At 34.3% G+C, this 26,640-nt stretch overlaps 2 protein-coding genes across 2 annotated transcripts; one reads left to right on the top strand and one right to left on the bottom strand.

The window, feature by feature from the left end:
• Positions 1-746: 746 nt before the first annotated feature.
• LOC123911005 lies at positions 747-16,574 on the bottom strand. Its single transcript, XM_045962316.1, has 16 exons — positions 15,774-16,574; positions 14,772-14,846; positions 14,605-14,667; positions 13,610-13,789; positions 10,884-11,453; positions 10,031-10,771; positions 9,138-9,416; positions 8,866-9,021; positions 8,008-8,354; positions 5,486-5,945; positions 4,922-5,251; positions 3,236-4,016; positions 3,070-3,128; positions 1,837-2,307; positions 1,619-1,657; positions 747-1,171 (listed from the first exon to the last, which is right to left on the bottom strand). Exons 1-16 carry the CDS (start codon positions 16,458-16,460, stop codon positions 986-988), a joined length of 5,424 nt encoding a protein of 1,807 aa, XP_045818272.1. The 5' UTR covers positions 16,461-16,574; the 3' UTR covers positions 747-985.
• A 2,464-nt stretch (positions 16,575-19,038) lies between these two features.
• On the top strand, positions 19,039-22,509 carry LOC123908810 (protein transport protein SEC23). Its single transcript, XM_045959533.1, has 2 exons — positions 19,039-19,891; positions 20,548-22,509. Exons 1-2 carry the CDS (start codon positions 19,334-19,336, stop codon positions 22,204-22,206), a joined length of 2,217 nt encoding a protein of 738 aa, XP_045815489.1. The 5' UTR covers positions 19,039-19,333; the 3' UTR covers positions 22,207-22,509.
• The last annotated feature ends 4,131 nt before the right edge of the window (positions 22,510-26,640 follow it).

The raw sequence follows: 26,640 nt of genomic DNA on the forward strand, positions 1-26,640 counted from the left end.
TTAAGCCTATTTAAAAGCAGACTTATTAGTTATTCCATATATAAAATGTACTTTTAACATGGTATATTCAAGATGCTAATATAAAACAGGTCTATCTTTTTGTAGGATAACTAAGTATGTCCTAAATAACGTATTAGTTCGATATTTATATTTATGACAAAGACCAAATTAATTTACAGGTATGCAATTTAAGAGTGATAAAATGGAGAATCCAGGTTCAAATTTTGGTCCTCTAAATAATATATCTGATAGCGCTATCAACCGAACTACAAAACTAATTTATTATTTAATATTTTAAGAGATCAAATTGTCCTATTTATTCCATAATTCCCTCATGAGGAGGAAATTTCCATCTGACCACAATCTAAAAATGAAATGAAGGACCCAAATTGCACAATCACCATATTTACAACACTAAAAGCTAGAGAAAATGAGGGACAATCAAGGGAGTCCCATTATTGCAAAATGAAGAATTTTTTATTTTTTTAAGATGAAGAAAAATATTTAAAACCAAAATTGCTCGCATCGTTGTGATACATGAAAATATTAATTTTATATTCACGTATAAACATAGCCATAAATATTAGTCTCTCAAATTTTATTGTTTATAAAAAATTACCAAACAGATAGATAGTGCAGTGGTTAAGTTATATTTATACCTTCATAAACAGGGGTCAATCCCAGGTGGAGAATTTTTTCAATTTTATAGATGTTTTATGTATAGCATCTGTAACTCTACACATGTGTGACATAACATAATAGAATAGTTGAGTCAATTCTTAAATTTCAACATTGAACATATTCTTAAGTCAGAACATGGAGCTCAGAAAGCTCATGAGCTTAAAATAAATTACAACTTACAAGTTGTGATTCTCCCAAATATAAACATCGAGACCAGTATCCAAAATTGCCAATACATGTGTTCTCGTACACACACACACGCGCGCGCGCGCAGTATATATCTGTTTTACATATCCAATACCCCCTACAATAAGTTAGTACTCATAGGATTGGCAAAGAAATGCTCTGCGCAAATCCACTTCCGTTGACACGATTTACTTCCAATAAGATTCCCTAGCATGGAGGGGCCTCCAGCAAATTTACTTTGGTACATTTTCCTCACAATTAGGTGTTTATCCAGAACCATCAATTCCAGGAAAGTTCTACAGCTCTGTCAGAAACTTGAATCAGAATTTACATGCAAGAGGAGTGCACAAAAACAAGGGAAACAGATAGGCAACAATACCAAAAATGATATCATATTAAAGTCGATGTTTACAATCAGTGTGATGAAACAATTAATACAGTACAGCGTACTACACAAGCACGTGCTAAGTTTAAAACTAGAGCGATGTGGTGGCAAGTTTGAATAATACCTTAGGAGAAAAGAGTTATCTACTCAATCTTATCTTGAAAAGCTTTTTGAAAGAAAAAGAGAATATGCACTCAAAGAGAGCAGGAATACAAGTAGAAACAAAGAACACAGTACCCTATAAACTATGTCGAATATCATGACTTGAGTACAGATTGAAGTATGTAACAATTATTTCTCAAAAAATATAATGTGAAACCAATGACCAGAAATTTCATTTCAGAGTAGAAATCATAGAAAGGATACCTGTGGATTCAACACATGCATATGACGTAGAATATCATCCTAGCACAGACAAAATGAAACTGTCAGTGGTGTTTTTCCCTTTCTTTTTGAAATATTGAAAAAGGGAAGAAAATAACTACTCCAGTATGAAACGACACTCTCTAGAGCAACTCTGTTTCGAAATTGAAAGTTCTATAAAATTTAAATAAATCTGATCAAGGAACAATATATTTGTATACCTCCAATATCCCTGGGTTCTGCATCACTTTTCCAAGAACACGACGTCTGAGTCCCTTGAAAACAATGTCATTGATGGTCCCATCTCCATTGATCCATGGCAATATAGGCTTACATAATTCACCAGAATTAAAATTGAGCATTTCTTTCTCATGATCACCTCTCGACGAGTCAAATCTGTTTTGCATGCAGTTCCTGTCACAAGCTTGATTTTCATGATCCACATCCTCATGTGGAAGATTAAGAATTGTCACTTTGTGCACATTATCAAGGTCAGTGTTTCTTTCCCTTATAGCATCAGCAGAAGCAGAGTCACTTTCTTTGGGTTTGTAAAGCTTACATGTATTATCACTTTTCTTAATGGTCTTGTTTGAGGAAGGTTGAACAACATGATGAAAACCAGACACAGCTGTCAAAAAGTACTTGTGACGGTATAGAGCATCAACAATACGAACAGAATCATAAGCATTGACCTAAAAAAAGAAAGAAAGAAAACTGATTTTAAAGCTGAACCAACTTGAGAATAAACTATTACAATTTTCAGCAAAATTTTTCCACCTGTTCAGAGGTAAATAGCTCAAATTATTACTGCTCTCATACCAGAAATTCAAGAAAGCAGAGGAAAGACGGGGGAAAACAATCAAAAATGCTAAAGAACAAGGATTACAATATTAGAGCTTCCCCTGAGGGAAGTGTAGATACAAACAAACTAACCTATCAATGAAAATAGTAGCACAATTCTGTGAAACAGCAGTAGTATATAAAACTCAGAAATGTTCTAGACTACAGTGACTGTTTGTACTATATTCTATTTTTCATGATATATTAAGTAATGCAGCTTTATGTCATTTTTAAAAACTCTTTGTAATCATAAACAAATGCCATGGTATAATCCTGAATACATGGCAATTACTTCAAATTAACTTTTAAAAAGAATAAAAAAAACATTAATCTTTTTCTTTTGTTGCGATTTTTTCACCGTAGAAGGGAAAAAGGCAAACCACCAGTTTACACTGGTTTTTGTCCCATTTCTTCAAGTAATGGTACTATGGGTTATTTGGACCAGACAACAGCCCAGTCAATCCAGTTTTCATAATATTTGAACATGATTTTAGTCTCCAACCATGGTGGGATAGGAGTCAAGTGGCAAAACGTTGTTTTTCCATTTTGTTTGATGATGATTTGCAAACTAAAATCCAAACGTGCTATAAACAATTGGAACAAAGAGGAAGGACCTTTAAGGCTTTTCCAAATGCTTGAAGAGCATCAACAATCAGCCCATCTACGTCAGCTCCTGAAACCATAAAACAATAAACAAACTAATAGAAGTTAAACAATTGAAAAAAAAATTATCGGTTTTAAGCCAATCACATACTCGGTTAAATTTCAAAGCATTTATACCAGGCAAGTTTATAACTTGGGAAATTTCTTCCATGCTCAATCCTTGGTCACCAGCCTTCTGGATAGCAGCATAAACAAGCATGAAGACCTCAGCACACACAGCACATTCTTGTTGCTGATTGTAAGGTACCGTCATCAAACGCCGTGCATATCCTGCCATAGCTTCCCAGGGTGATTCAATATGATTTTTTTCCTCAGCTAATGGGTCACATGCGTTAAAGGTTTCCGGCATATGATCACTAAGTGAACAATTACTACTTTGGCCCATGTTTAATTGAAAATTCCCCTCAAAACTTTGGTCATTGTTATTGTTATCATTATCCTTGAACAAATCTAATAAATCAACTCTTGAAACTGCTGTGCGGTGTACAGAAATGTTTATACCAGGAAAACCTTTTTCCCGGCGAGAAATAATTTCACCCTCAAATCCAAACGAGGACTTCAGTTTCTTGGCTGTGTCACTCAGGAAAGACTCACTAGCATCAGATTTACGCTTGTCGCTTCTCAAGTCATCAGCTTCTCCAATGCCATTATCTGGTAAGCTTGGTGAAATTGAAAGTTCTCCTGATGAGATCAAAGCAAACAAATGAAAAGTATCCCCGCATTGAAGATCTTCAGTAAGATATGTCCCCATTTCCATGAGGTCTTTGTCCTTTTCCTTCAGCCACGCAGAAAATTTAACAGCTTGCTTTCCGGTATCAAATGGGAACGGTGACTTAGAAACAGTATGCAAGAACCACATTGATAGTTTAAATCGTTCATCACTTCCGGTACCCCCAATCTGTCAAATGTCAATAAATTAGAGCTTGTTCAAACAGACACATATTCAGTCTGTCTATATAAAACAGTAATAGAGGAAAGAAAAAGAAAACAGGTAGCCATAAATGCAGAGTAAAATTCAAATAAGTAGCAACAATACCAGACAAACATAAGGGTGTGTTTGTTTCAAGGTTATCATAAACATTCCTGGGAAAGTGAGGTTAGTAATATAACATTCCTAGGTTAGGTACAAGTTTATAAAATTTTTTCTCAAGTATTACTCATTCCCAGGAATAAAATATATACACAACTTCTTAACTTCTTATTCCCATGTTTAGAGGATGGGAATTTTTTTATTCCCAGGAATATAATAAAACAACCAATAACTATCCATTTTGCTCTATTTTTCTTCCTATTTCTATTTTATATTTTTAAATTAAATAAATTTTTAAAAGAGGTTCCTAGGAATATAAAAAATTTACCAAACACATTTGTGGAGTAATATTCCTAGGAAGGAAAGCTAATCCCTGGAATGAATTTTGAAACCATGAAACAAACGCATCCTAACATATTTTTATGCTGCATATCATGGTGTAAACCCTCTTCAGGAGCCTAAAATAATGCCATCCGAGATCAAAGAAAAGTGACAGCTATAATTACTAACAACTCATTAGTTGAATAAATACTAGTTTTAGTAAACCAAATAAGTAAAGAACAAGACTGCAAAGTACCTGACAAAATTATTATTAGTAAACATGACATACAAACATATTCCTCAGTTTATGCATTCTATAAATATATGATGTGTACTGTGAACTCAAATGATGCGCAATAAAGAGCAACAGTAAAAGGTCAACTTCAGCACACAATCCATCAACATCTCCTATCATGCCATAAATACAAACTACAGATGACTGAACTATTTACCATTATTTTTTTCTGTCTAAGGTAGTTAAAAGCAGCAAGTAGATCATGCTCTGAATAATGCCGAAGAATGTCTGCCAATAAATTTGGTGCTTGTGGACTGGTAGCGGTGCTTAAAAAAACAAGCTTAAAGAGTTCCACAGCATTTGAAACAGCCAATGATTCACATACTTGTCCATAAATATTAGGCTTATTGTTTAGAAACCTAGAAAATTTTATATCAAGCCGACCACGACGTGATCTTTTGGAAGAAAATGTATGGGGCTTCCCGTGATGGCTCTGAATAGTCTCACTAGGAATAGCTGATATAGCTTTTTCTTTTTCTTGAGATTCCTGGCACAAAAATGATTCGTTAAGTCAGACAACAGACAGCTTAATAAATAAATGAAGACTGTATTGTATCAAATATTTAAACAAAGATTCCTCCAAGAGCAATGTGAAATTAATAGTAAAATATTAGAATAAGACAAAATAAGTGAAGTCTCACTTAGAAACTTGGAAAGCAATAACCGGACATTATTATTATTATTGTTATTTATTATTCTTTTTGAAGTCTTGGAGAATTACATATCTATTCCAATCTTCATATTGTGATTGAACATTTTGGGAGGAGACATCCAGCTTGGCCATCATCTTGCAGCGAAGAATCTCAGCAAGGGCTGTCTTAATACTTTTGTTCTCGAAGTCGTCCCAGGCTTCTCCATTTAAACTACTCACTTGAATTTCAACATCTGGACTAAAACTATTGTGAACACCTTTACTAGACTGGGATTGCACAAACAATCTGCAATCATCTTTATCTGATGACAACTTCTGGGACTTCTCCAGCTGTTTTGCATATCGTTCACTGAGCATGCTACAGAGTCTATTCACAGCTTTCCTGAATCTTAAGTTACCATTCAGAAAATTCATTCTTCTCATACAAGCACGTGGAGGAGCCGGAAGATCAGAAAGTGAGGTCCAATCAATGCGATGATAGTTGGCACCAAGAACAGCACGGTGTCTAACATATTGGACCACCAATTGCCTGAAATAAGGTACAAGTACAATTATAGACACTCAGACAACTGATAGGAACAGAAATGCACAACATCAATAGACAGTAACTGAGTGAGTATTGGAATTTAATACTAAAACAGGAAAATTCCTCTTCTTACAATCTGTGGAAGTATGGATGGTACAAAAACAAAAAAGCAAATGGTACTATGGATGGAGTCTAGCTCCTTGCAAAATGACAATGAATAGATGGATGAACACCAGAAAACCTGAGAAAACAGTCTCTCTTCTCAACCCAAACCACTTGGAAATTCTTCAAACCCCTCACGGTTACCACCCACTTTATATAATAATCATTCTCTCCCTTCACATCTGATTACCAATCTCTCTCTCTCTATTGCCCCCTATGACATTCCGTTAAGCTTGCTCCCTCTCTCTCCTCTCCACTAAATCAACTATCACTGGGCCCTTTTATTTCTCCTTCCTCCAGTTGATTCCATGTATCCTAGGCCCATTTACTTAATCACTTCCTCTTTCTTCACTGTTGTTCCCTTTTCTCCTATATACTTGTATGTTGGGCCTATCGATGGCACTTACAACAAGGTATATAGCCTTACAGGAGAGAATAAAAACAAAATGTGCTCTTCATTCTAAAGCCAATAGAAGAGTCAGTAAGATAGATTTTGTAAAAAATTATTACAAAAATACACCATGTCAGCCTATTAATTGTGCCACATCATCAAATTTGGAAACCAATTTTACAGCTAAGCAAAATGTCATGAATTTTAAAAATTTGAGGACCAAAATTTTGAAATTAGCAAAAGGGGAGCCAAAACTTCCGTTAAACCATAAAAGAAAAGTCTTTTGGATTTGAGCTTGCATTAAGGTGCAACTAATAATGATAACCATTTTAGATTATACAATGAGTGTATTGACTACCACCCAATAATAAACTAAACATACGGGCAACAGAAAGTTGTACTCCCTCCTATTTATAAAACCCTTTTTCATTTTTCCTTTTTCCCATGATATAAGACTCTAGGGATGCGTTTGATTTGCTAAAAAATAAGGGACTAGAAAGGACAACTCGGTGGTACTATCACTATGTTTGATTTTAAAATTGTTCCTAGGACTAGACAAAATAGAGAGCAAAAGACTAGACAAAAACTGAATTTCTTATCTCACTGATGTAGGAGGATTTCTTCTGTATATTATTATTTTAGTTAGATTTAGTTTTATTATATTTTAGGTTGATTTCTTATTTTTATATTTCACCTAGGTTAGTTATTTTTTTATATTTTAGGTAGATTTGTAATTTTTATTTAGCTAGGTTTGTTGTTTTTATTTTTACAATCTTTTAGGAGATTTGTTAATTTTATTTTTCACTCCTATTTAAACTAAATTATTGTAGCCTTGAAGGCAACCTTTTGATTTAATAAAATTCAGAGATTTTTCTCAAATTTGGTGGATTCCAAATTACTCTTTCGGTGGACTCCGAAACCCTATTTTGACAAGTTTGTGTTTGCGGCTTGTCTTTATCCATTAGGTTTAGCGTTTTGCTAACCTAGCGCTTCCGTACTGCGTCACTCACTAAACCATGGGACAACTTTTTGTCCCTCCCTCCCTCCCTCCCTCTCTCTCTCTCTCTCTCGTCTAATGTCCGCCAAACATCATACATGACAAAAAGTTATCCAGTAACTTAAAAGTTTGTTTTGTGTCGTTCTGTCACATATTACCTTTTGCGAATCAAATGAACCATTTGCAAAATTCCATATGCATTAATAATTTCTTTACAAAAAGACCCTATTTAATTTATCTCTCTCTCTCTCTCTCTCTCTCGTGATATTAATTATTATAGTTGTAAATATGTAAAACTAACACTTATTTCAGACAAATTTGCTACTCAACAACTTTTCTTAATACCCTTGATCTTTGCTAGAGATTCCTATAATAATTAATAAGGGGTGGAGGGAGTATTACTTTGCCAAGGTTGGCTTGGACATAAATGAACCATCTTCAAAGAGCTACTATTTCTCCTGCAGTAAAACAATTATTTCGCTTACCATTTAACAGGCTCCTAAAATTTCACTTACCTGTCAGCTTTGTCTGACCATATGAATCTACTTTGGCGTGGTGACTTCGTTGCAGTCAAGATACAGTGGCTAATACGTGGAGAACAGTCTTGAGAACCTTCAATTTCACAATTACCCTCCACAAACTCTTGCATGTGGGTTGCTTGATCTCTTGAATGGATATCCATATTGTGATGTTCATCTATGTGTTTGTCCATAACATCAGCTGCTGCATCAATTCTTGCATGCTTTGCAGGCCTCAACTGGCGAGAACTTTTCTTCCTGCGCTCAAGTGAATTATTTTCACCCTCTTCATCATTTAACTGGTTAAGGCGATGACGCCGCTTACTATAATACATGCTAAGCACCTGCAAGTGGCATTAATTTATTTATTTTTTTAAAACAAAAGATACAGGTTTGAAAGAATAACAACAGTCAGTCATCTTGAAAGTTGAAACAGTAAACAGAGGCAAAAACACTAAAATGAGTTAACTTAAATTTCATTCACAAAAATAAAAAATAAAACCATTTCTTGTCATTTAAAATTCAAAATGATGTGTTCACTTCCCATTGACAGTTTAATCTACCATTACCAATCTCGGGTCTCTGAAATTATAGTAAGAAGCAACAGGTTCAATAGGCAAATTGGATCATACTGTTCAAATGCATGACTAATCATAGATTGAAGCCATTAATTCGTCACCATAATTGATCAAAGAGGGTTTACTAAAAAATCACGCTGTAATAGTGTATATGTTTCCTCACAGATCTACTAAGATACTGATCTTGATGGTGGGGATACAATATTAATAATTCATATTTCAAAACAGATGAACAGATGAACAGAGAAATCAAGCCAGCATCTTCAAACAGTCCAACCTGCTCCAACGTAAGATTCAGATCCTTTGCAATCTTCTCACACTCTTTGTATGAGATTTTTTCACTCAGATCATCCCTAGTAACACGCTTTAAAAGCTCAGCACGTTGTTCAGCTGTCATTAGACGCTGAGATGCCCATGAACGGAAGCGGAAAACCTAACAGTGTTAAAAGGAAAAAAATAATCAAGTTTTGCTAGAATTGAGGTCTCGATATAAATTATATAACACTGCTTGAATCTGATATGAAGCATCAAAACTCAATATAATATTACCTCATGGACCACAGATCCAGGAAATGCATATAAAGCAGCTTTTTTATTAGCAGCAGCATAACAGTACTCCAATGTTCGCCAATATTCATCAACTGCACATCTATTAGACAGAATGAAATCATGTCTGATTCTTGGTCGAAGATCAAGAGACATAGAATTTAAAGTTGTTGCATTGTTTGAAACAGGTTCTTCGATGTAAGGCCGAAGTTCCAACATGTGTGTCAAAATATGTGGGGTTTGAACTCCATCTCTAGATTGTGAAGTTATCACCCGAATGAGCTACAAAAAGAAGTACACGTCAAGCAGGCATCATTAAAATTTTACAATGTAATGTAATAGTAATCTTGCGTATATTAACCTTAATTATTGCATCTCCTAGCAGTTGCCAACGTTTTAATTTTGACTAACCACCATGAGATGCCATCTGCCTTTGACAGCACTGTTCCTATATATAAGTTGAACATGTTTATACCATTCAAAGTACTCTTTTCAAAATTAATCTTCCATCTAAAACCAAACCACAAGTAAATATTCCTCCAAAAAAGAATAGTATCAGTTATGAACTTAAGATGGGAGACCATGATTAACAGTGAAGCAACTTTGATTCCCTTTATAGGGTAGTTATAAAAGAGATCAAAGAGTAGATTCTCCACCAAGGATGCACGTGTCATCTAAAGAGAATGGAATGTATTTATTTAAAAGTGATTCTAGCATGCAAAATGGTTGATGACATGACTCCACCACTAAGCACATAGTGACCCCATTCTCAGACCTTAAAAAGATGAAATCATGGAACCAATTTCAAATGAAAACAATGGCACAATAAAAGTTTTAAAGCCTTCCAAAAAAAAAAATCAAAACATCAAATTTAGCTTAAGAGTCAACAGGAATACCTTTAACCGCCTTAAAATGTCAATAACTAATGACATCCTTCCAGTTGCAAGAGTGTCCATTAAAGACTTATACTCATTAGGAGGAAGATCAGAGAGACATAAACCCATCTTGCACTTTTCAATCATCTCTTCATATTTTTTACTCGACCCAGCTACTTGTAAGAAAAGTTCCACTGGAATTGCTTTAATAGCTGCGTCTAGAGAAAATAATTTGCTGCTACTGTGAGGATTATCAGTTAGCCCATTATATGATAAAGCATCACTATGGTTTTCTGACCTATGCAGATAATCCCAAAGAAAACTGTGCAGCAGCTTTGCACGAATCATTTTTGCTAATATATATCCATTAGCACGCATGGCTTCTGAATTATCAGGCTGTCGGCCAGGAACTTGGCTTTGAGTTTTCTGAATATCCTCCATTACAGGTATCAATTCATCATTTTTCTGTTTAGAAGCACTGTTTCTGCGTATATATTTATTAAATGATCTCACTTTGTCTCGTATTTCATCATATAACTCAAGAGATAGACTTATGGATGGATGCACAACAACCACGCAATCTTTGGTCCTTGAATATTCACAAATAACAGGGGAATGTACTGTTATGCATTTGCATTGCCCTTGTTCCTGAAGTTTAGTCAATATTCGATCTAAAGTCTTGCGGTCCACTTTTCTAGACTTACCCTTCTCAAAGCTATTAAGCCACCTATTTAGCTCTGGTCTCAAAATGAACCTTTCTTCCTGCACAAATAAAAATGAAAGACATTTGTTTTAGAAATATAATAAATATTTTAAGGCAATAAACAAGTGTTTCCTCGGAAATAGGTATACTAATGGAAAATATGACACGGACCTTTAGTCTTTCTAGTATCCTGATTGCTCTTTTAGTGCCATCAGCTGTGAACGATAGATTCGTATATTTTTCATATGATCCAGCAGAGGATGGTGTCAATACATCAGATGGAAAAGATTCTGATAACGCAGTGTCTGCCCCCATTGGTAAACTGAACGGTTTGCTGTGAGAAATAGTACTCCTTTGGTCAAGGACTGACTCTTGCAAGTTTGTTGGTGTTTCTACATAGTTAGAGTCTACATTGTTTGGAGACGCATCTGACAGTTTTGCACCAGCACCTATATCTTCCAATTTGTCAGGCTCAACAAGTTCTCCATTGAAAGTTGAAGCCTCAAATTCAGATATTATTTTTGAAGATCTGTCAAGCACCTGTTGGTCCAAAATTTTATTTTCATCAAGCTTGTTAATAAGTGCAACTCCGAGTTCGGGGTTGAAATTTCTAGATGTCCAAACTCGATATGTCTTAGACTTAAGGCATAGTTCTTCTTGCACTTTCATTCCAAATCTGTAGCACAAATTTATAAGTCGACTGTGATTCTTTTTCAGATCAATCTGAAGCCTGTCACATATCTGTTTATATCAAAATCCAAATAAATTAAAAGTGAAAGGGAAACATTATGCATATTTAATGATGCATCACTGAGAACCACCTCCACCCCCAACAGAATTAAAAATAACAAAGTCCATTAGAAAATAGTAAAGATGAAAAAGAATGACGCTCATTTCTGATGATGAGTTAAAATGTTCCTACAAATACGAGACAAACACAGCACAGTCAAAATGGGAAATAGGTAGAGACTGAGAGAGAAAGAGATCCTGAATACACCGCATTTATAGAAATATAATTTATTTTTTGGTATTAACCCTCTGGTGGGGGGGCTGGTAAATAGAAAAATAATTTTGATTACTGCAAAGGAGGAGAAATACAATTTAGGTAGAGGATAAGATATCCTCCATGGTCAGAATAACAGTAAAATAACTCAACTGTGCACCCATTCCAAGTCAATTGTGCACACCAGTCTCTCGCATATCACGCATAGCAAGCAGCACCAAGCATAAAATCCAGTACAAAGACATAAACACAGAGTCCCCGTTATTAGATAGAAAATGTACTAACTCCCTCAAAAACAATTATGACATATTTTCCCATTCTTACTGTTAGAATCAAGAAAATATGTAGATATTCTATGTACTTTACATCTTCCTAGAGTAGTTATTAATAGTCCTAGTCTCCCCAACTACCTAGGCTTCCTTGTATTTATTGTATCTACATGATAAGTGTGTGTGATCTGTATAGACACACAGAAGTTACATATCTAATATGGTATCAGAGCATTAAGCTACTACCAGGTCAGGGGGAGCAATTGAAAGACCCTGGTAGATATCGACGTCTAGTTGGGAAACTTAATTACCCTCTGCCACTCCGCATCTTCGGGTGCACATGCTTTGTTCACGACCCTACTCCTGGTAAAGATAAACTTGCTGCAAAATCCCTCAAGTATCTTTTCCTCGACTATTCTCATCTTCAGAAAGGTTATCGATGTTATTCTCCAGATCTTCGGCGGTACATTGTCTCTGCTGATGTTAGCTTCTTTGAGACTCGCCCTTTCTTTAATACTTACAATTGGCCTTGTGAACTATGACAATATTTTCAAATCTTAATGCAACTTATTTTATTGCCATTAAAACAATCACACATGTCTCTAAAAACTGAAAACATGCAATTTCTACTTTAAATACATCAAACATTGGATGTGAAGCAATTTTTCAAAGCCCTTGTTAGTATTTATATGGTTTTAATAAGAGAATTGGCAGGAATCGATCAGAAGACTCATGCCCATTAGCGTAATAAAATCAATTAAGAACGGAGTGTTTATATTGTCAAAAAGAGAAAGAATGAAAGGTTTTCTTCGACGGCGGCGGAAGAAATAGATGAGGATGAGGTTGTTACGGAACGTAAGACGATGGATGAACAGTTTCACAAAGAAGGAATATAGTATACTGACACCATACATTTTTTTAATCTAGACAATTGATTCCTATCATACGGTAAAAATTTGTTGTTCTCATTTCTCTTAATAACAAAGTGTTCTCACCTGAGTCGTCATATATATATATATATATCAGGAACTACATAACATAGCCAGATTTAAGAACAGGAACCAATTGTGCACTTCAGCCCCAAAAGAAATGAAATTTCGCCATCCGGTAATAATTTACTCAGCTCTTAATAAAAAGTAAAAATGGCCTTCTAGCTTACACATTTGGGGTAGTTACTAATTAGTACCTTAACACAGTTTTGAAGCTTTTTTTTTACTAGAAAGTTGGGGGTTTAAATTTTAAACCACACTCTAAATTGAACTCCATCACAAGGTGAGCTTGTGCCCTTTCCTTGTTTGAAGCTCAAAAGCATTTGCATGAGGGAGCAGCCAATAAACTTACGTTTCACTCTAACCATCATCAATAAAAGTATATCTCATATTATAGAAATCCACTACAGCCATTTTCTTGTCAATGCTACATTAAAAATGACAAATTCCATACAAAAAACATAAATTCATCATTAATCGCCATTCATAAATATATCCCATACACTACAAATCACTTTAATGATTTTAAATTCTTTCTCTTTTCCTTTGTCGAAAAATTAAATCATTCTGTTTTACCGCATTGACATCTTTTCATATGTCCTACCAAAGCAGACAATATAAGAATTAAGTGCGTACCTCCTTTGTAGTAATGCCTTCTGATCCTGCAGCTTCAATAATATCCAAAACTTGATGCTCGATAGGAAGCTCCACAAACTGATCGTTGACTTGACATATATTCCCAGAGTCTGAGGTTTTATCTCCATTTCCAGATCTAGTAGTAGCTATCGGGTCAAGAAGCCTCAAGCAAGCCTCAATCTGCAAACAAGTTCAAACTTACAGCTAAATTATCACAACAACCAAGTAATAACAACTTATGTCAAAAAAAAGAGGAAAAAAAAATGTTAATGATACAGAGTACAAAGGGATTCATTATTGACACCGACGTTCGCATAAAGGACGAACTAAAGGGTCAGGAATGAAAAGGCTTGCCTACACCGACGTTCAATTGCAAGTAGCAGAGAAATTTTCACCTGTGTTGTGTTATTTGGTAACAACGGCATTTTATGTTTTAGGAATTCCAAGATGAATCTAGTTTGTTCTTGGAACAGAAAATGAAGACTGTTACTTAAGTTAAGGGATGCAAAGGACAATAACAAACGAAAACAATCTTCTTTTACCCTTTATGTGACTGACTGCTTATTTATTTAGTTTCATAGGATACTGTGAATTGGCTTCACATAAGGAGAAGATTTTCAACAGTTTCGAAGAGATACATTGTAGAGACAGCGCCACTCAGCAGATAATAAACCCACCATTCAAAAAACATAATTTGAAGAATAAAAAGCAATGGAGATGAGACGGTTATTATAAAGTGGTAAATGGTACTACCTCCGGTCCCAATTATAAGAGGAAAAACCAAAGATCGTAAAAACCAATGAACTTATTCATTGCAGTGACTTTTTAAATAATTTTCCAACTATAGCCTTACGGGAAATTGTTAGACATTAAATATATTCACTAATATTATAAAAAATACATTTTAAATGAGGGTAAAAAAGTCATTTAAGCAATAAATATATCTTATAAGTTGTAACTTATTCTTATAAATAGAACCAAAATAACCAACTGACCTTGCCATTCACCTTAGCATCAAACTGCTCCACAATGTGATGCTTTTTCAATCTGCCAGCAATCTGATCACACAATGAAGAAGAGTGTAATAAGGTAATTTATCAATAGCTACATATAACAGAATACACAATTACAATTTTCGAATGTTTAAAGTTTGAAAACACACTTGTCTCCATGCCCTTTGTCTCGGACGCGATCCGCAGTAACCAAGATCCTTCTTAATATCATTCACAAGAAGAACCTGTAAGGAAAAGATTATGATTAGCATAATTACATATAAATGACGAGCAAAGTTGGTCGGTTGGAGCCAAGATTTTAAATAAATAAAGGGCTGCCAATGTAATCTAAGCTGCAACATCAAGGTTTTTTACAGTGCCGGCCCAACACATTTAGAGGCCCAAGGCGAATTAATAAATAAAGTCCTTTGCAGATAAAAAATATTAGGCCCTTAATAAAAAGAAATACAAAAAAAGCATAATGTGAGACTTGAACCCGCAAACATGCAATTATTTCACGCAAATGACACAACCACTAGGTCATTGGCTACATTGCATTATTTTTTTTACCGTTAACCAGTACTTGAACATTCCCAACAAATAATTTGGAAAATACCCAACAAACCCACAATTTTAAACTCCTATTCTTTAGGCGAAGGGCCATGTTGCCATGGCACAGGGCCGACCCTAATTTTTTATGTCTCCACAATCACAATACGACCACTAAAACTGTAATTGACCACAATTCCCAAGAACATAAAAAATCGCAATGCAAATGCGACCATTAATACTAGACGTGTTTGGTAACAAGCTTCTCTCATTAGCTTATAGCGTTTTTTGATATGCTATTTCAAGTAGCGTTTGAGCTTATAGCTTTTTACATTTTATTCCATTTTTACCCTTATTGTTTTCATTTTTATTTTTTAAAATATATAATAACTACCCACTAACCATGTACTTTTATGTCATTTTGTACTTACAAAAGTTAGATTTGTCGAACACTTTAATTTCATTCTAGCAGCTTTTCAGCTATAAGCTATCAATTATCAACTATCAGCTATAAGCTATAAGCTATAAGCTAACTTATAGCTTAATTTTACCAAACAGAGCCTGCAATTTAAAACCTTGGTTGAAATATTTAATGAGAAATTAACCAAAAAAGAAAAAATAACCTTGCCATTGGCATTTGCCAGTTTGTCACAAATAGCTTTAATTTGAGGTTCATAATCCTTAAGAAGAACATCAGTTTGCAGTTCAGATTCTTCGTCGTCAGGGTTGTTGAATTTTGTTATTTCCAATTCAAATCTCTGATGAGAAGCAAGCTGTTTCGCATAGCGACGCAAGTAAACTAAATGAGTAGTAACATTGATAGGTACATGATTAGTTGAAGTAGAAGCCCCAATTTGCTTCTTCTTTTCAAGGGCAGAGCGTTTAACAATCAAACCTCTACATTCCAAACTCCTCAGAAAATAATGAAAACTATTCGGTTCAATGCGTAATTGTTTAGAAAGTTGAGTTTGAGTAATACCGTTGTGTCTTGCATTGGCAAGAAGATGAAGGATGCGAAGTTGAGTTTGTTGGAGTGGTTGGGAATCGTAAATGCCAAGGAAGTTTTCGGCGAGGGATTGTTGAGGGAAGATTTTGACGTTGGGATTATCGTGATCATCGGAATTAGGGTTTGGGGGTTCGAAACGGAGAGTGGGAATGTGAAGGAGGTTGGTGAAGATTGAATGTTTGAAAGAGGGAGTGAGAAGAGATGGGAGAGAGGAATCGAGTTTTGACCAGAGAGATCGAAGATTGATTCCGTCTTCAACCTGAGAGCCTATTTCTTCCAACGCTGCGTTCAACGCGGAGTCCATTCTCCGAAGTAGCAGCAGAGGTGGGTGGTGGTGGTGTTACAGAGAGTGGCTAGAAAGAAAGTGGGGAACTTTATGGTTAATAAAATAATGTTTTCTCTTTAAGCCACAATCGTTTTTTTTTTTTCAATGATTTTATTTTTTTGTCATTAAATAAAACTTGGGTTGCTTCTGTTAAGTGAATTTTCCCTAAATTTGATTGTCGTTAAGTGCAAAATTAGAATATTTAGGATATAAAATATGCATGGGAGACCTAAAGAGAAAATATCCAATAAAATACCATTTCGCATGTTGAAATTGTAGGAAATGATGTTTAATACTCCCTCCGATCCTTATTATAAGGAACACTTTGAAAAAATCACACAGATAAATGAAGCACATTTAACATAGTTATTTTCATTTAATACTCTTATAAATTTTAATTTATTCCATGTATACCCTTATTTAATTACTCTTTATTCAACTAACTTACTTATTTTTAAATTCTCTCTCATAATAAATAAGGGCATAAGTGAAATTGAACATTTAAAACATTTGAAAATTGGTCAAAGTTTCTTATAAAAAAGACCAAATTTTTTGCCCTAAGTGTTCTTATAAAAAGGACCGGAGGGAGTATACCGAAACACTTTGATTATGGGTTTTGTCTACTAAACCAATTTTGGATTTTTTTTTCACCACCAATTAAATCTAGTTCGAATGTCAGTTCTGATTTTTTATATCAGGTGGTTTCAGTCTCCTCCGATCGGAATTACGAGGATCGAACTGTGATCCTCTCTACTAAGTTCAAAGTTCAGGACAAAGACCACTAAACCAACTAACGATTTATACTTTTTGGCTTTGTTTTTACTATCAAATGAATGATAATAAATTTTATCATTATGTAATCACATTTCATTTAATCTAATGGTAGATTTGTTGATTTAATGATGAAAATAAACTTGTGCATAGTAATTTGACTTTGCCTTGATTTTGAACTAGTTAAGTAACTTTTGTGACGATATCTATTAAGTACTTGATCATTCTGTTTATGATCAAATTAGTTTGAGAATTATGTCATTTATTAGTAAGATAGTTTCTGATTTATAATACTAACTAAATTAGGTCACTTTTTTTTGTAAAGTTGACACTTATATGTTAAGCATTAACAATGCGAGTTGAATTTCTTGATTTCTTGTCTTTATTGTCGAGCTGAAAGTGGGAACATTTGGCATATGATGATTAATTGTGATACATATGTGAAAATATGTTATAGTAGACTTGATTCTGGACATGCATCGATCATCTAATCACCGATGCTCAATCGTTCAACGATATGTTATTCAAGTTGACGCGATAGGTAGAGACAGAGAGTGCATATTAGTGTATGTTACTCTGGAGCAAAGTATGACAAAAGAAATAAACCAAACAAAAAAAAAAGTAAATATATATGACAAAAGAGAGAATAATTGAGGAACAATAATTTTGAGCAAGTTGTTGCAATTATTCATAAATGGATGTTATGCTGCAATTGTGGAAGTTTTTTTTTTTTTTTTTGAAGCAACAATTGTGGAAGTTAGCAAATGCAAATATCCGAAGCAGCAAAGTTGACTACGAATTTTGAGTCACTTAATTATTTATATTGACTATCTTGGGGTAACTATTGTTCATAACTCTATTACTTAATTAGGTTAATATTTTAGGAGTATAAATAAGGTTGCTACCTCAATGTATCATCTTACGTATTTTATTTCAAGTTCACTGCAACTTTAATATAGAAGCTTAAAACCCTAAATCAATCAATTAGTTAAGGGCACTTCTTGTAATGATAGTGAGAGTTTTAATTGCAATATTATTTATCGTTTCTATTTATTTCTCTAACAATGTTTTATCTTTATAATTATTGTTGCGAATTCAGTTCATGTTAATTATGATGTTTAACTACATCAGTTTCGTTATGCAAATTTGATTGACATTATTTGAATTAACTTATCGCTTGTTTAGGTTAATTTGAATAGAGATTGATAGGGTCTATGATGTTAAATTATAGGTTTTATTGAATTCAAATTTAGATCAACTGTATTCCTATTACTTTTTGGCGCCCCTATTTTTCAATTTTACCCTCTCACAATTTAGGTAGCAAATTCAATTCACGCCTTAAGTAGTGAATGACACTTTTTTAACCTAACCTTAAGTTTGCACCCGTCACGTCCCCCAGATAAAATAACATCCTAGTTTAAAAGATCATCGTTCGCTACTTAAAGTACAAACATCCTTTCAACTAGTTTGCATTTTTAAATGTGAACCCTACCCTATATCGCCATGTAAGAATAGTGACCGGTATTTAGTATTGTTGTTTGTCGGTCAGTTCAGGTGGACACATTAATTTAACCAACATGAATAAAAATGCATAACAATAAAGATGTGAAAACTATGTTTTATATTTGCCCTCGGTATAGTCCGAAGGGACCGGCCAAGTTAGACATGATATTGGTGGGATCTATTCAAGATATATGTTCTAATTTAAATTTTATTTTTTTTACTGTTGTTAAAAAATTGTGAGAGATTAAAATGAATTTTATTAAAATAAAAAAATAAAAAACTTAGCCCAAGTGAATCTCCCTGCCTCGAAATACCAGTCTCCACTCTCCGAAAGCGAGAGGAGGGAAATGTAAATGAAGCCAGTTGAGTCAGTCGAGGGTTTCCATGTGCATTTACTGTAGTGACTCACTTGTGAGGAAAAGAATATGCCGCAGCTTTACTTGCAGTTTAATTTATGAAACACTTTCTCTCAAAACTAAACCCCTAACTCATCGTCTCTGTCCCAAACTCACTGAGTGACTCACTAAAACAACTGAATCAATCAATCATCGTCACCATCACAATCTCACCGTGCAACAATGGATTTCGTCGAATTGGAGGCAGTAGAAGGCCTCCGATGGTCATGGAATTCATGGCCATCATCAAAATCAGACCTAATAATCCCTTTAACAATCATGTGTACTCCATTATCACAACAAGGCACTGACCTACCTCTTCTCTCTTACGATCCTCTTCTTTGCACTCGATGCGGCGCCGTTTTAAACCCTTACGCTCGTCTCGATTATCAATCACGTATTTGGCACTGTCCTTTTTGTTCTCAGAGAAATCCTTTTCCTCGTTCTATCGCTGATGCTAATCTCCCTGCTGAACTTTTTCCGACTTATACTACTGTTGAATATTCTTCTCCGTCGATTTTTCATCCTCCTGGTTTTGTTTTTGTAATCGATGTTTCGTCGCCCCAAGATGAGCTTTGTTTGCTTAAGAATGAGATTTTGCTTGTTCTTCATAATTTGCCTGATAATGCTCTTGTTGCTCTGGTTACTTTTGATTCAATGGTTTATTTTCATGATCTTCAGTTTTCTCACTGTTCTAGGATTGTTCTCTTGCATGGTGATCGTCAATTTTCTTCCGATCAGGTATAGCTGCGAATTACCTTTCTCGTTCATTCACTGTTATATTGTATATTCTATGATCATTATTAATTTACTATAATGCTTTTTTATTTTTTTCTTTTTCTAATTCAGTAATAATAATCAGTACTTACGGTTAGGTTATTAGCTTCACACTTAGTTAGTTAGGTAGTTGCTAAATTAATGGAAGATATTTGCTAGGTTTACATTACAATTGAGTGTACTTGCAGTTTAGTTACTTATTTGAGCAATTTCTTATTAATGCAAGCTACTGCTAGGTTTACATTTTGGGCTTGTTTCAATTGACATAAGCACTTGTGAGACCGTTGTGGGAGAGCTTATGAAAATGACTTATGACATGTCCATAAGTTTATGTCAAATAACCGATTATCCCAAAAGCTTAAGCTGTTAGGATAGAGCCACATCAATGGTTTTATATTATTTCTAACAGTTTCCATAAGCGAGAGGTTATGAAAAAATAATAGCTTATAGTTTATATGAAAACAATTTGATTTCATTTTATCTCTTGTTATAGAAATAGCTTATGCATAAGCATTTATATGATAAAGGATTAATTAAGTTTTTTAATCTAAATAGGGTCTATATTTGAGTGCACTGCACTGCTTTCTACTGATTTTTTTATTTTATTTTTTCTTTCTCAGATACGACAGTTCCTTAACATTAGCCGTCCACACCAGCTGCATATTGGACAGACACAGCCTGTCCCAAAGCAGGGATTTCTGGTTCCCATTTCAGAATCTGAGTTCAGTATCACTGCTGCAATTGAAGATATTCATTCTACATACAACTTTAGGTCTGGCAGCCGTCCCCCAAGGTCTACTGGAGCTGCAATTTCAGCTGCCCTTGGTCTTTTAGAGTGTTGTTTTGTAAACACTGGCTCCAGAATCATGGTCTTTACTTCTGGACCTGCTACTCTTGGACCTGGACTGGTTGTGGACTCTGATTTCCGGCAAAGCATGAGAACCCACAATGACATCTTCAATGGGAATGTGAGACACCATGCTAAATCTTGCAGTTTCTATAGGCAGATTGCCAAGAGGCTGTCTGATGCGTCTGTTGTTCTTGATCTGTTTGCTTGCTCCCTTGACCAAGTTGGAGCTGCTGAGCTTCGAGAACCTGTTGAGTGCTCGGGTGGATTTATGATTCTCGCTGAATCGTTTGAATCCGATCAGTTCAAGAAATGTCTAAGGCACCTCTTTAAACACGATGATGAGGGATTTTTGAAGATGAATTTTGATGCAACCATTGAAATAGTGACCACTAAAGATGTCAGAATCTCTGGAGCTCTTGGACCTTGCGTGTCTCTTAGGAAAAAGAATGCTTCGGTAAGTGAGACAGAGGTTGGACAAGGTGGTACCTACGTGTGGAAGTTGAACACTCTCACCGACAGAACTTGCATTGCTTTTTTCTTCCAAGTGAGTGATGAACAAAAAATTCAGCCCAGCTCTGCATTTTTAGTTCAGTTTATAACACGGTACAGGCAAGGGAACACGGGACTCCGAAAAAGAGTCACAACTGCTGCAAGAAGATGGGTTGCAAACCATTCCACAGATATTGCTGCTGGGTTTGATCAAGAAGCAGCGGCTACGGTTATGGCAAGACTTGCCATTCTCCGAGCCGAGACATGCCATGCCCGTGATGTTGTTAGATGGCTTGATGACACACTTATTCGTTTTACCTCTAAGTTTGGGGACTATGTTCCAGAAGATCCTTCTTCCTTCCGTTTATCTTCCAACTTTTCCCTTTATCCCCAATTTATGTTCCACTTAAGGAGATCCCAATTTATTGATGTCTCTAACACTACTCCTGATGAAACTGCATATTTCCGGCTTATGCTGAATCGTGAGGGCGTGGTGAGCTCTCTTATAATGATTCAACCTACTCTTTTCCAATACTCGTTTGATGGGCCACCCATTCCAGTACTTCTAGATATTCGTTCCATTTGCCCCGATTCTATCTTGCTCTTTGATTCTTTCTTCCTTGTGGTGATTCATTATGGGTCCAAGATTGCTCAGTGGAGGAAACTTGGTTATGAGAAGGACCCAAATCATGAGAACTTTAGAAAGCTGTTGGAAGCCCCAGAAGTGGATGCCGAGCAATTGGTGGCTGAACGGGTTCCAGTGCCAAAGATTATAAGATGTGACCAGCATAGTAGTCAGGCTAGGTTTCTTCTTGCCAAGTTGAATCCATCTGTTACTCAAAATTCAACATACACAGATGGTTCGGATATCATCTTTACGGATGACTTGAGCTTGCAAGTTTTTCTAGATCAATTGCAGATACTGGCAGTGCAAGGCTGATAAATAAGAACCCTTAATTAAGGCTATTATCTTTATGATGGTCACATGGAAAAGACAAGAAATTTGTAAGTAGTTTTCAAAGGAGAGGTTACTTGTTTTCGGCGGATCGTTGTTCTTGTTTATTACTAGCTGTAAAATAGCTAGTTTCTAGAGTGTGATTAGAATATGATTTTGTCCATTAGACTAGTTTTGAAGATGTAGCATCCTGAACAAGGCTACTACTATTCAGTTGAGTAGAAACTGTATCATCACTTACTTTGTTGTCTATACTGTAAATATCACTTCATGTTGTCAAATGAAAAATTAAGCTATTTTCTGTTTCATTGCTTTTTTGTTGTCTATACTGTAAATATCACTTCATGTGACGAGTGTTTTCTCATGGTTGGGGCTTGGACATATGATGCTATCTAAGCCATTCAAAAACCCTCCACTATTTCTATTAATCTCTCTCACTCTCATCTGCATGTCTTTCACTAAGCGGATGTACACTTTTTTGTCTTATTATAAATAGACTTTAGAATAACTTTTTCAATCCATCTTTTGCAACTTAGAGCTCGAACTAGAGAGGAAAAACACATTTTCACCATAGGAGGGCATTTGGGCTTGATTTCATGCATTGGATATTTCTCTTCTTCATCTCTTCTTCCCTGCATTAGCTACTATGAGTATGTGTAGCTAAATTTCTCTTTGTGTAGAGGTTAGGTTTAATTATTTTAGATTTTGATGTAAATATTTGATCCGACTGATTATACATAATCTATGTTTATGATTTATTCATGCACTTAATGTTTTTTCGGCTTTGAACTCTAAAATTGATCTTTTGATTTAAAAAGTGCTAGAGATAGACTTTTTACATAAAGGAACCGAAATATAATCATTTGTGAATTCTAATTGCTAGACATAGAGTTAGGTTTACAGACACTGTCAAATTGTAATGCCATTGAACCGATTAATTGAGAGAGACATCTAAATTAATAGTTATTATTCTAGACTAGCCAAAAAATAAGAGATGAAAGGGGATCACCTTGTCTGACACCTCTATTGCAATTGAAATATCCTTCATGAGCTCCATTCACAGACATAAATAATCTAGTTGAGTTCAAAATAGTATTGATCCAGTTACAAAAAGTAGAATCAAAACTACAAGCATGTAGGACCTTTAATAAAAAAAAAAAAACCAATCTAGTGTGCCAAAAGCTTTGGAGATGTTAATTTTTAGAGCCAAGTTGCCTCCATACGCTTTCGTATGCATCTATTGCCTCAGAAGTAACACATATACAATTCTTCATCTGTCTGCCATGGATAAAACCTGCTCTTTGGAAATAATGTTAGGCATGATAGCTCCGAGCCTGTCAGCTAAATTTTTTGAAATTATCTTGAACTTGAAGTTAACTAGAGTTATTGGTCTGTACTGATCCACAGTGTCAGCATTAGGAACTTTTGGTAAGTTTATAAGTAATTGAAAATTGAGGCAAATGACAGATGAAAATATCATTTAAGTGTAACTTGTATTTGAAAATCGTATCACTTTTAGATTTCTATTCTAACGAACTAGTGAACTTATTTCATGATGCAATGGAAATCAAGTAATTTTAGCTTTGTATGGATTAAGTATAACTTGTAAGTTGTTTGAAAAATAGAACATGAAATTAGAGGTTCTATGAAACAGATTGTATGAAATGTATTGTTGGAAGAATTTTTTTTTGAAAAAGCTAAATTAGCCTAACTAAATTGGTACCAGAGAGAATCAAACCTAAGACCTTAAGGAGGAGCATACTCCCAGATCTCAAGTCAATACCACCGGACCAATATAAGTAGGTTGTATTGTTTGAAAAATTAATAGCATGAAATATTACATCCGAGCTAGTAGAAACAACCGAGCTTAAGAACCAGATTAAATAATCTTTTTTTTTTCAAGTTTAAGTATTAGTTATGTATTCTTAGTGTTAATACCACGTTTGGACTACGTTTTTTGTATGAAACAATGTTTAATTATGAAAATTATGAGTTTTAGTCTCATTTTTTCTACATTCTTTGTGTTGTAAACTTATTTGTCGCATGAGGTGTGTTTAGCACTGTGAAGCTCTCATATTTCAAAAATGGCGAAGTATCATATCCGATACGTACTCGATATCGATACTCGTCCGATACACGTATCGGAAAAGTATCGGAAATTAATATTATCTTTTTTAAAAAAAAATAACCGATACGTGTCGGATACTTCTCCGATACACGTATCGGAAAAGTATCGGACAATTAATGTTCTTTGATGATGAAAACATAGGAAAGGAGACTGATACAATTCGTGTTTTCTCTTAAGTATTGAATGTTAAAGCATGATGTTACCAACTATGTCTTTGGGTAGTACGTATTTTTTTATAAGCAAAAGTATATTATATTGTTATGTTAGTATATTATATTTTTTTGTTTATCATGATCGACTTTAGTTATGTTTGTATATTGTGCATTTATATATATTTAATTTTAAATTTAATTTTTAAATGACGTATCGCGGTCGTATCGTATCGAGAATTTTGAAAATTTTTCCGTATCGGTGTCGTATCGTATCGGTATCGTATCACGTATCAGAGCTTCATTTAGCCACATTATTAGTACATAGTAATGTAAATTTATTTGCCGCGTGTTTCGCCACTTTACTAGTAAGTAAAAATGTAAATTTATTTGGTGCGCCGGGTGTGTTTCTCCGCGTTATTAGATAATATTAATGTAAATTTATTTGTCAAGTCAAGTGTGTTTCGTCGCGTTAGTAGTAAATTAAAATGTAAACTTATTTGGCGCGTCGGGTATGTTTTGCCGTGTTATTAGATAATATTAATGTAAATTTATTTGTCAAGTGAGGTGTGATTCGTCGCGTTAATAGTAAATTAAAATATAAACTTATTTGGCGCGTCGGGTGTCTTTTGCCGCGTTATTAGTAAATAAAAATATAAACTTACATTCGGTAATATACTATCATTTATGCTTCTTCAGTTTTCTTTTCCTTGTCTGGATAAATGAAAATAAAAAATATGATTCATTCATTCCTTTTTTTGCAATTTTCTCATGTAGCCGCATGGATATGGTGAAATGAATCCAAAATACATTCAATTGGATCAGTTCAACTTTATCATGAACTTTAAGAAGAAGTTGTTGTGTTTGATAGAGAATACAATTGTTTGAAACTCCACATTATACTACTCCCTCCGGTCCTTATTATAAGGAACACTTTGAAAAAATTACACAGACCAATGAAGCACATTTAACATAGTTATTTTCATTTAATACTCTTATAAATTTTAATTTATTCCATGTATACCCTTATTTAATGACTCTTTATTCAACTAACTTACTTATTTTTAAATTCTCTCTCATAATAAATAAGGGCATAAGTAAAATTGAACATTTAAAACATTTAAAAATTGGTCAAAGTTTCTTATAAAAAGGACCAAATTTTTTGCCCTAAGTGTTCCTTATAAAAAGGACCGGAGGGAGTATGTCATTTTGTTTTTCCCATACATGCATTAGAGTTAGATTTAACTTTTGGAATTTTCACATTAATAAATGCAGACTACGAACAAAGACTTTGCTACATGCATAAGGAATTCTAGATTCTAAAGCGTGATTCTCTATGGTCCATAAACTTCATTGCAACTTTCTGTTGAGGACTTCTAGAAAGAAGGAGTACACAAAAATTGGTGAAGGTTGGATGAATTTCACTCAAAATAATGGATTTGTTGCCGGAGATGTGCTCAATTTTATGTTTGTCAACAAGCAAATAACAATGTGATAAAAATTGTCAAAATCTAAGTATGGAGTGTAAGTTTATAACTATGTCAAGTTTCGGTGCTTTTAGTTTAATCTACCATAGTTTCTTAAGCTTCATAAGTTAATATGTTTAGTTACTTTTTGAATGTAGTTTAATTATATTTTTTAGTTTATTCCGTGATGTTCTTTGTTAGTCTACAACTACTTTGTTAATTATGATGGTTTATGTTTAGATCAAATAGATTATGTATTTGGATTATTTTGATTATGTCTTTTAATTCTAATATTGTAATATTACCATATAGATTTTTGCGTTTTCTATTTATGGACAATCCCGCACATTAATTTTTTTGTTTGTTTGTGGTTTATTGTAGGGTAGTTCGACCTACTACTACAACCTATGAATCACCATCATACAATGCACAATATCTTTACTCTATAATATATATTTAAACAACATAAGATACAGTAATATATTTCAAATTTACCATTGAACACAGCTTATGTTAAAATCATTTGATATGTTATTGAGACACATCAAGATTAACGATTTATTAAATAACGTAAATTTTGATGGGTTTCAATAACATATCAAATGATTTTCAAAAAATTTTAAAAAATTTATGGAGCATCTATACAATATAAACTTTCAATCTAACAGTGAATTTC

This window comes from Trifolium pratense, linkage group LG2 (assembly GCF_020283565.1).
Source record: "Trifolium pratense cultivar HEN17-A07 linkage group LG2, ARS_RC_1.1, whole genome shotgun sequence".
Taxonomy (NCBI): Eukaryota; Viridiplantae; Streptophyta; class Magnoliopsida; order Fabales; family Fabaceae; genus Trifolium; species Trifolium pratense.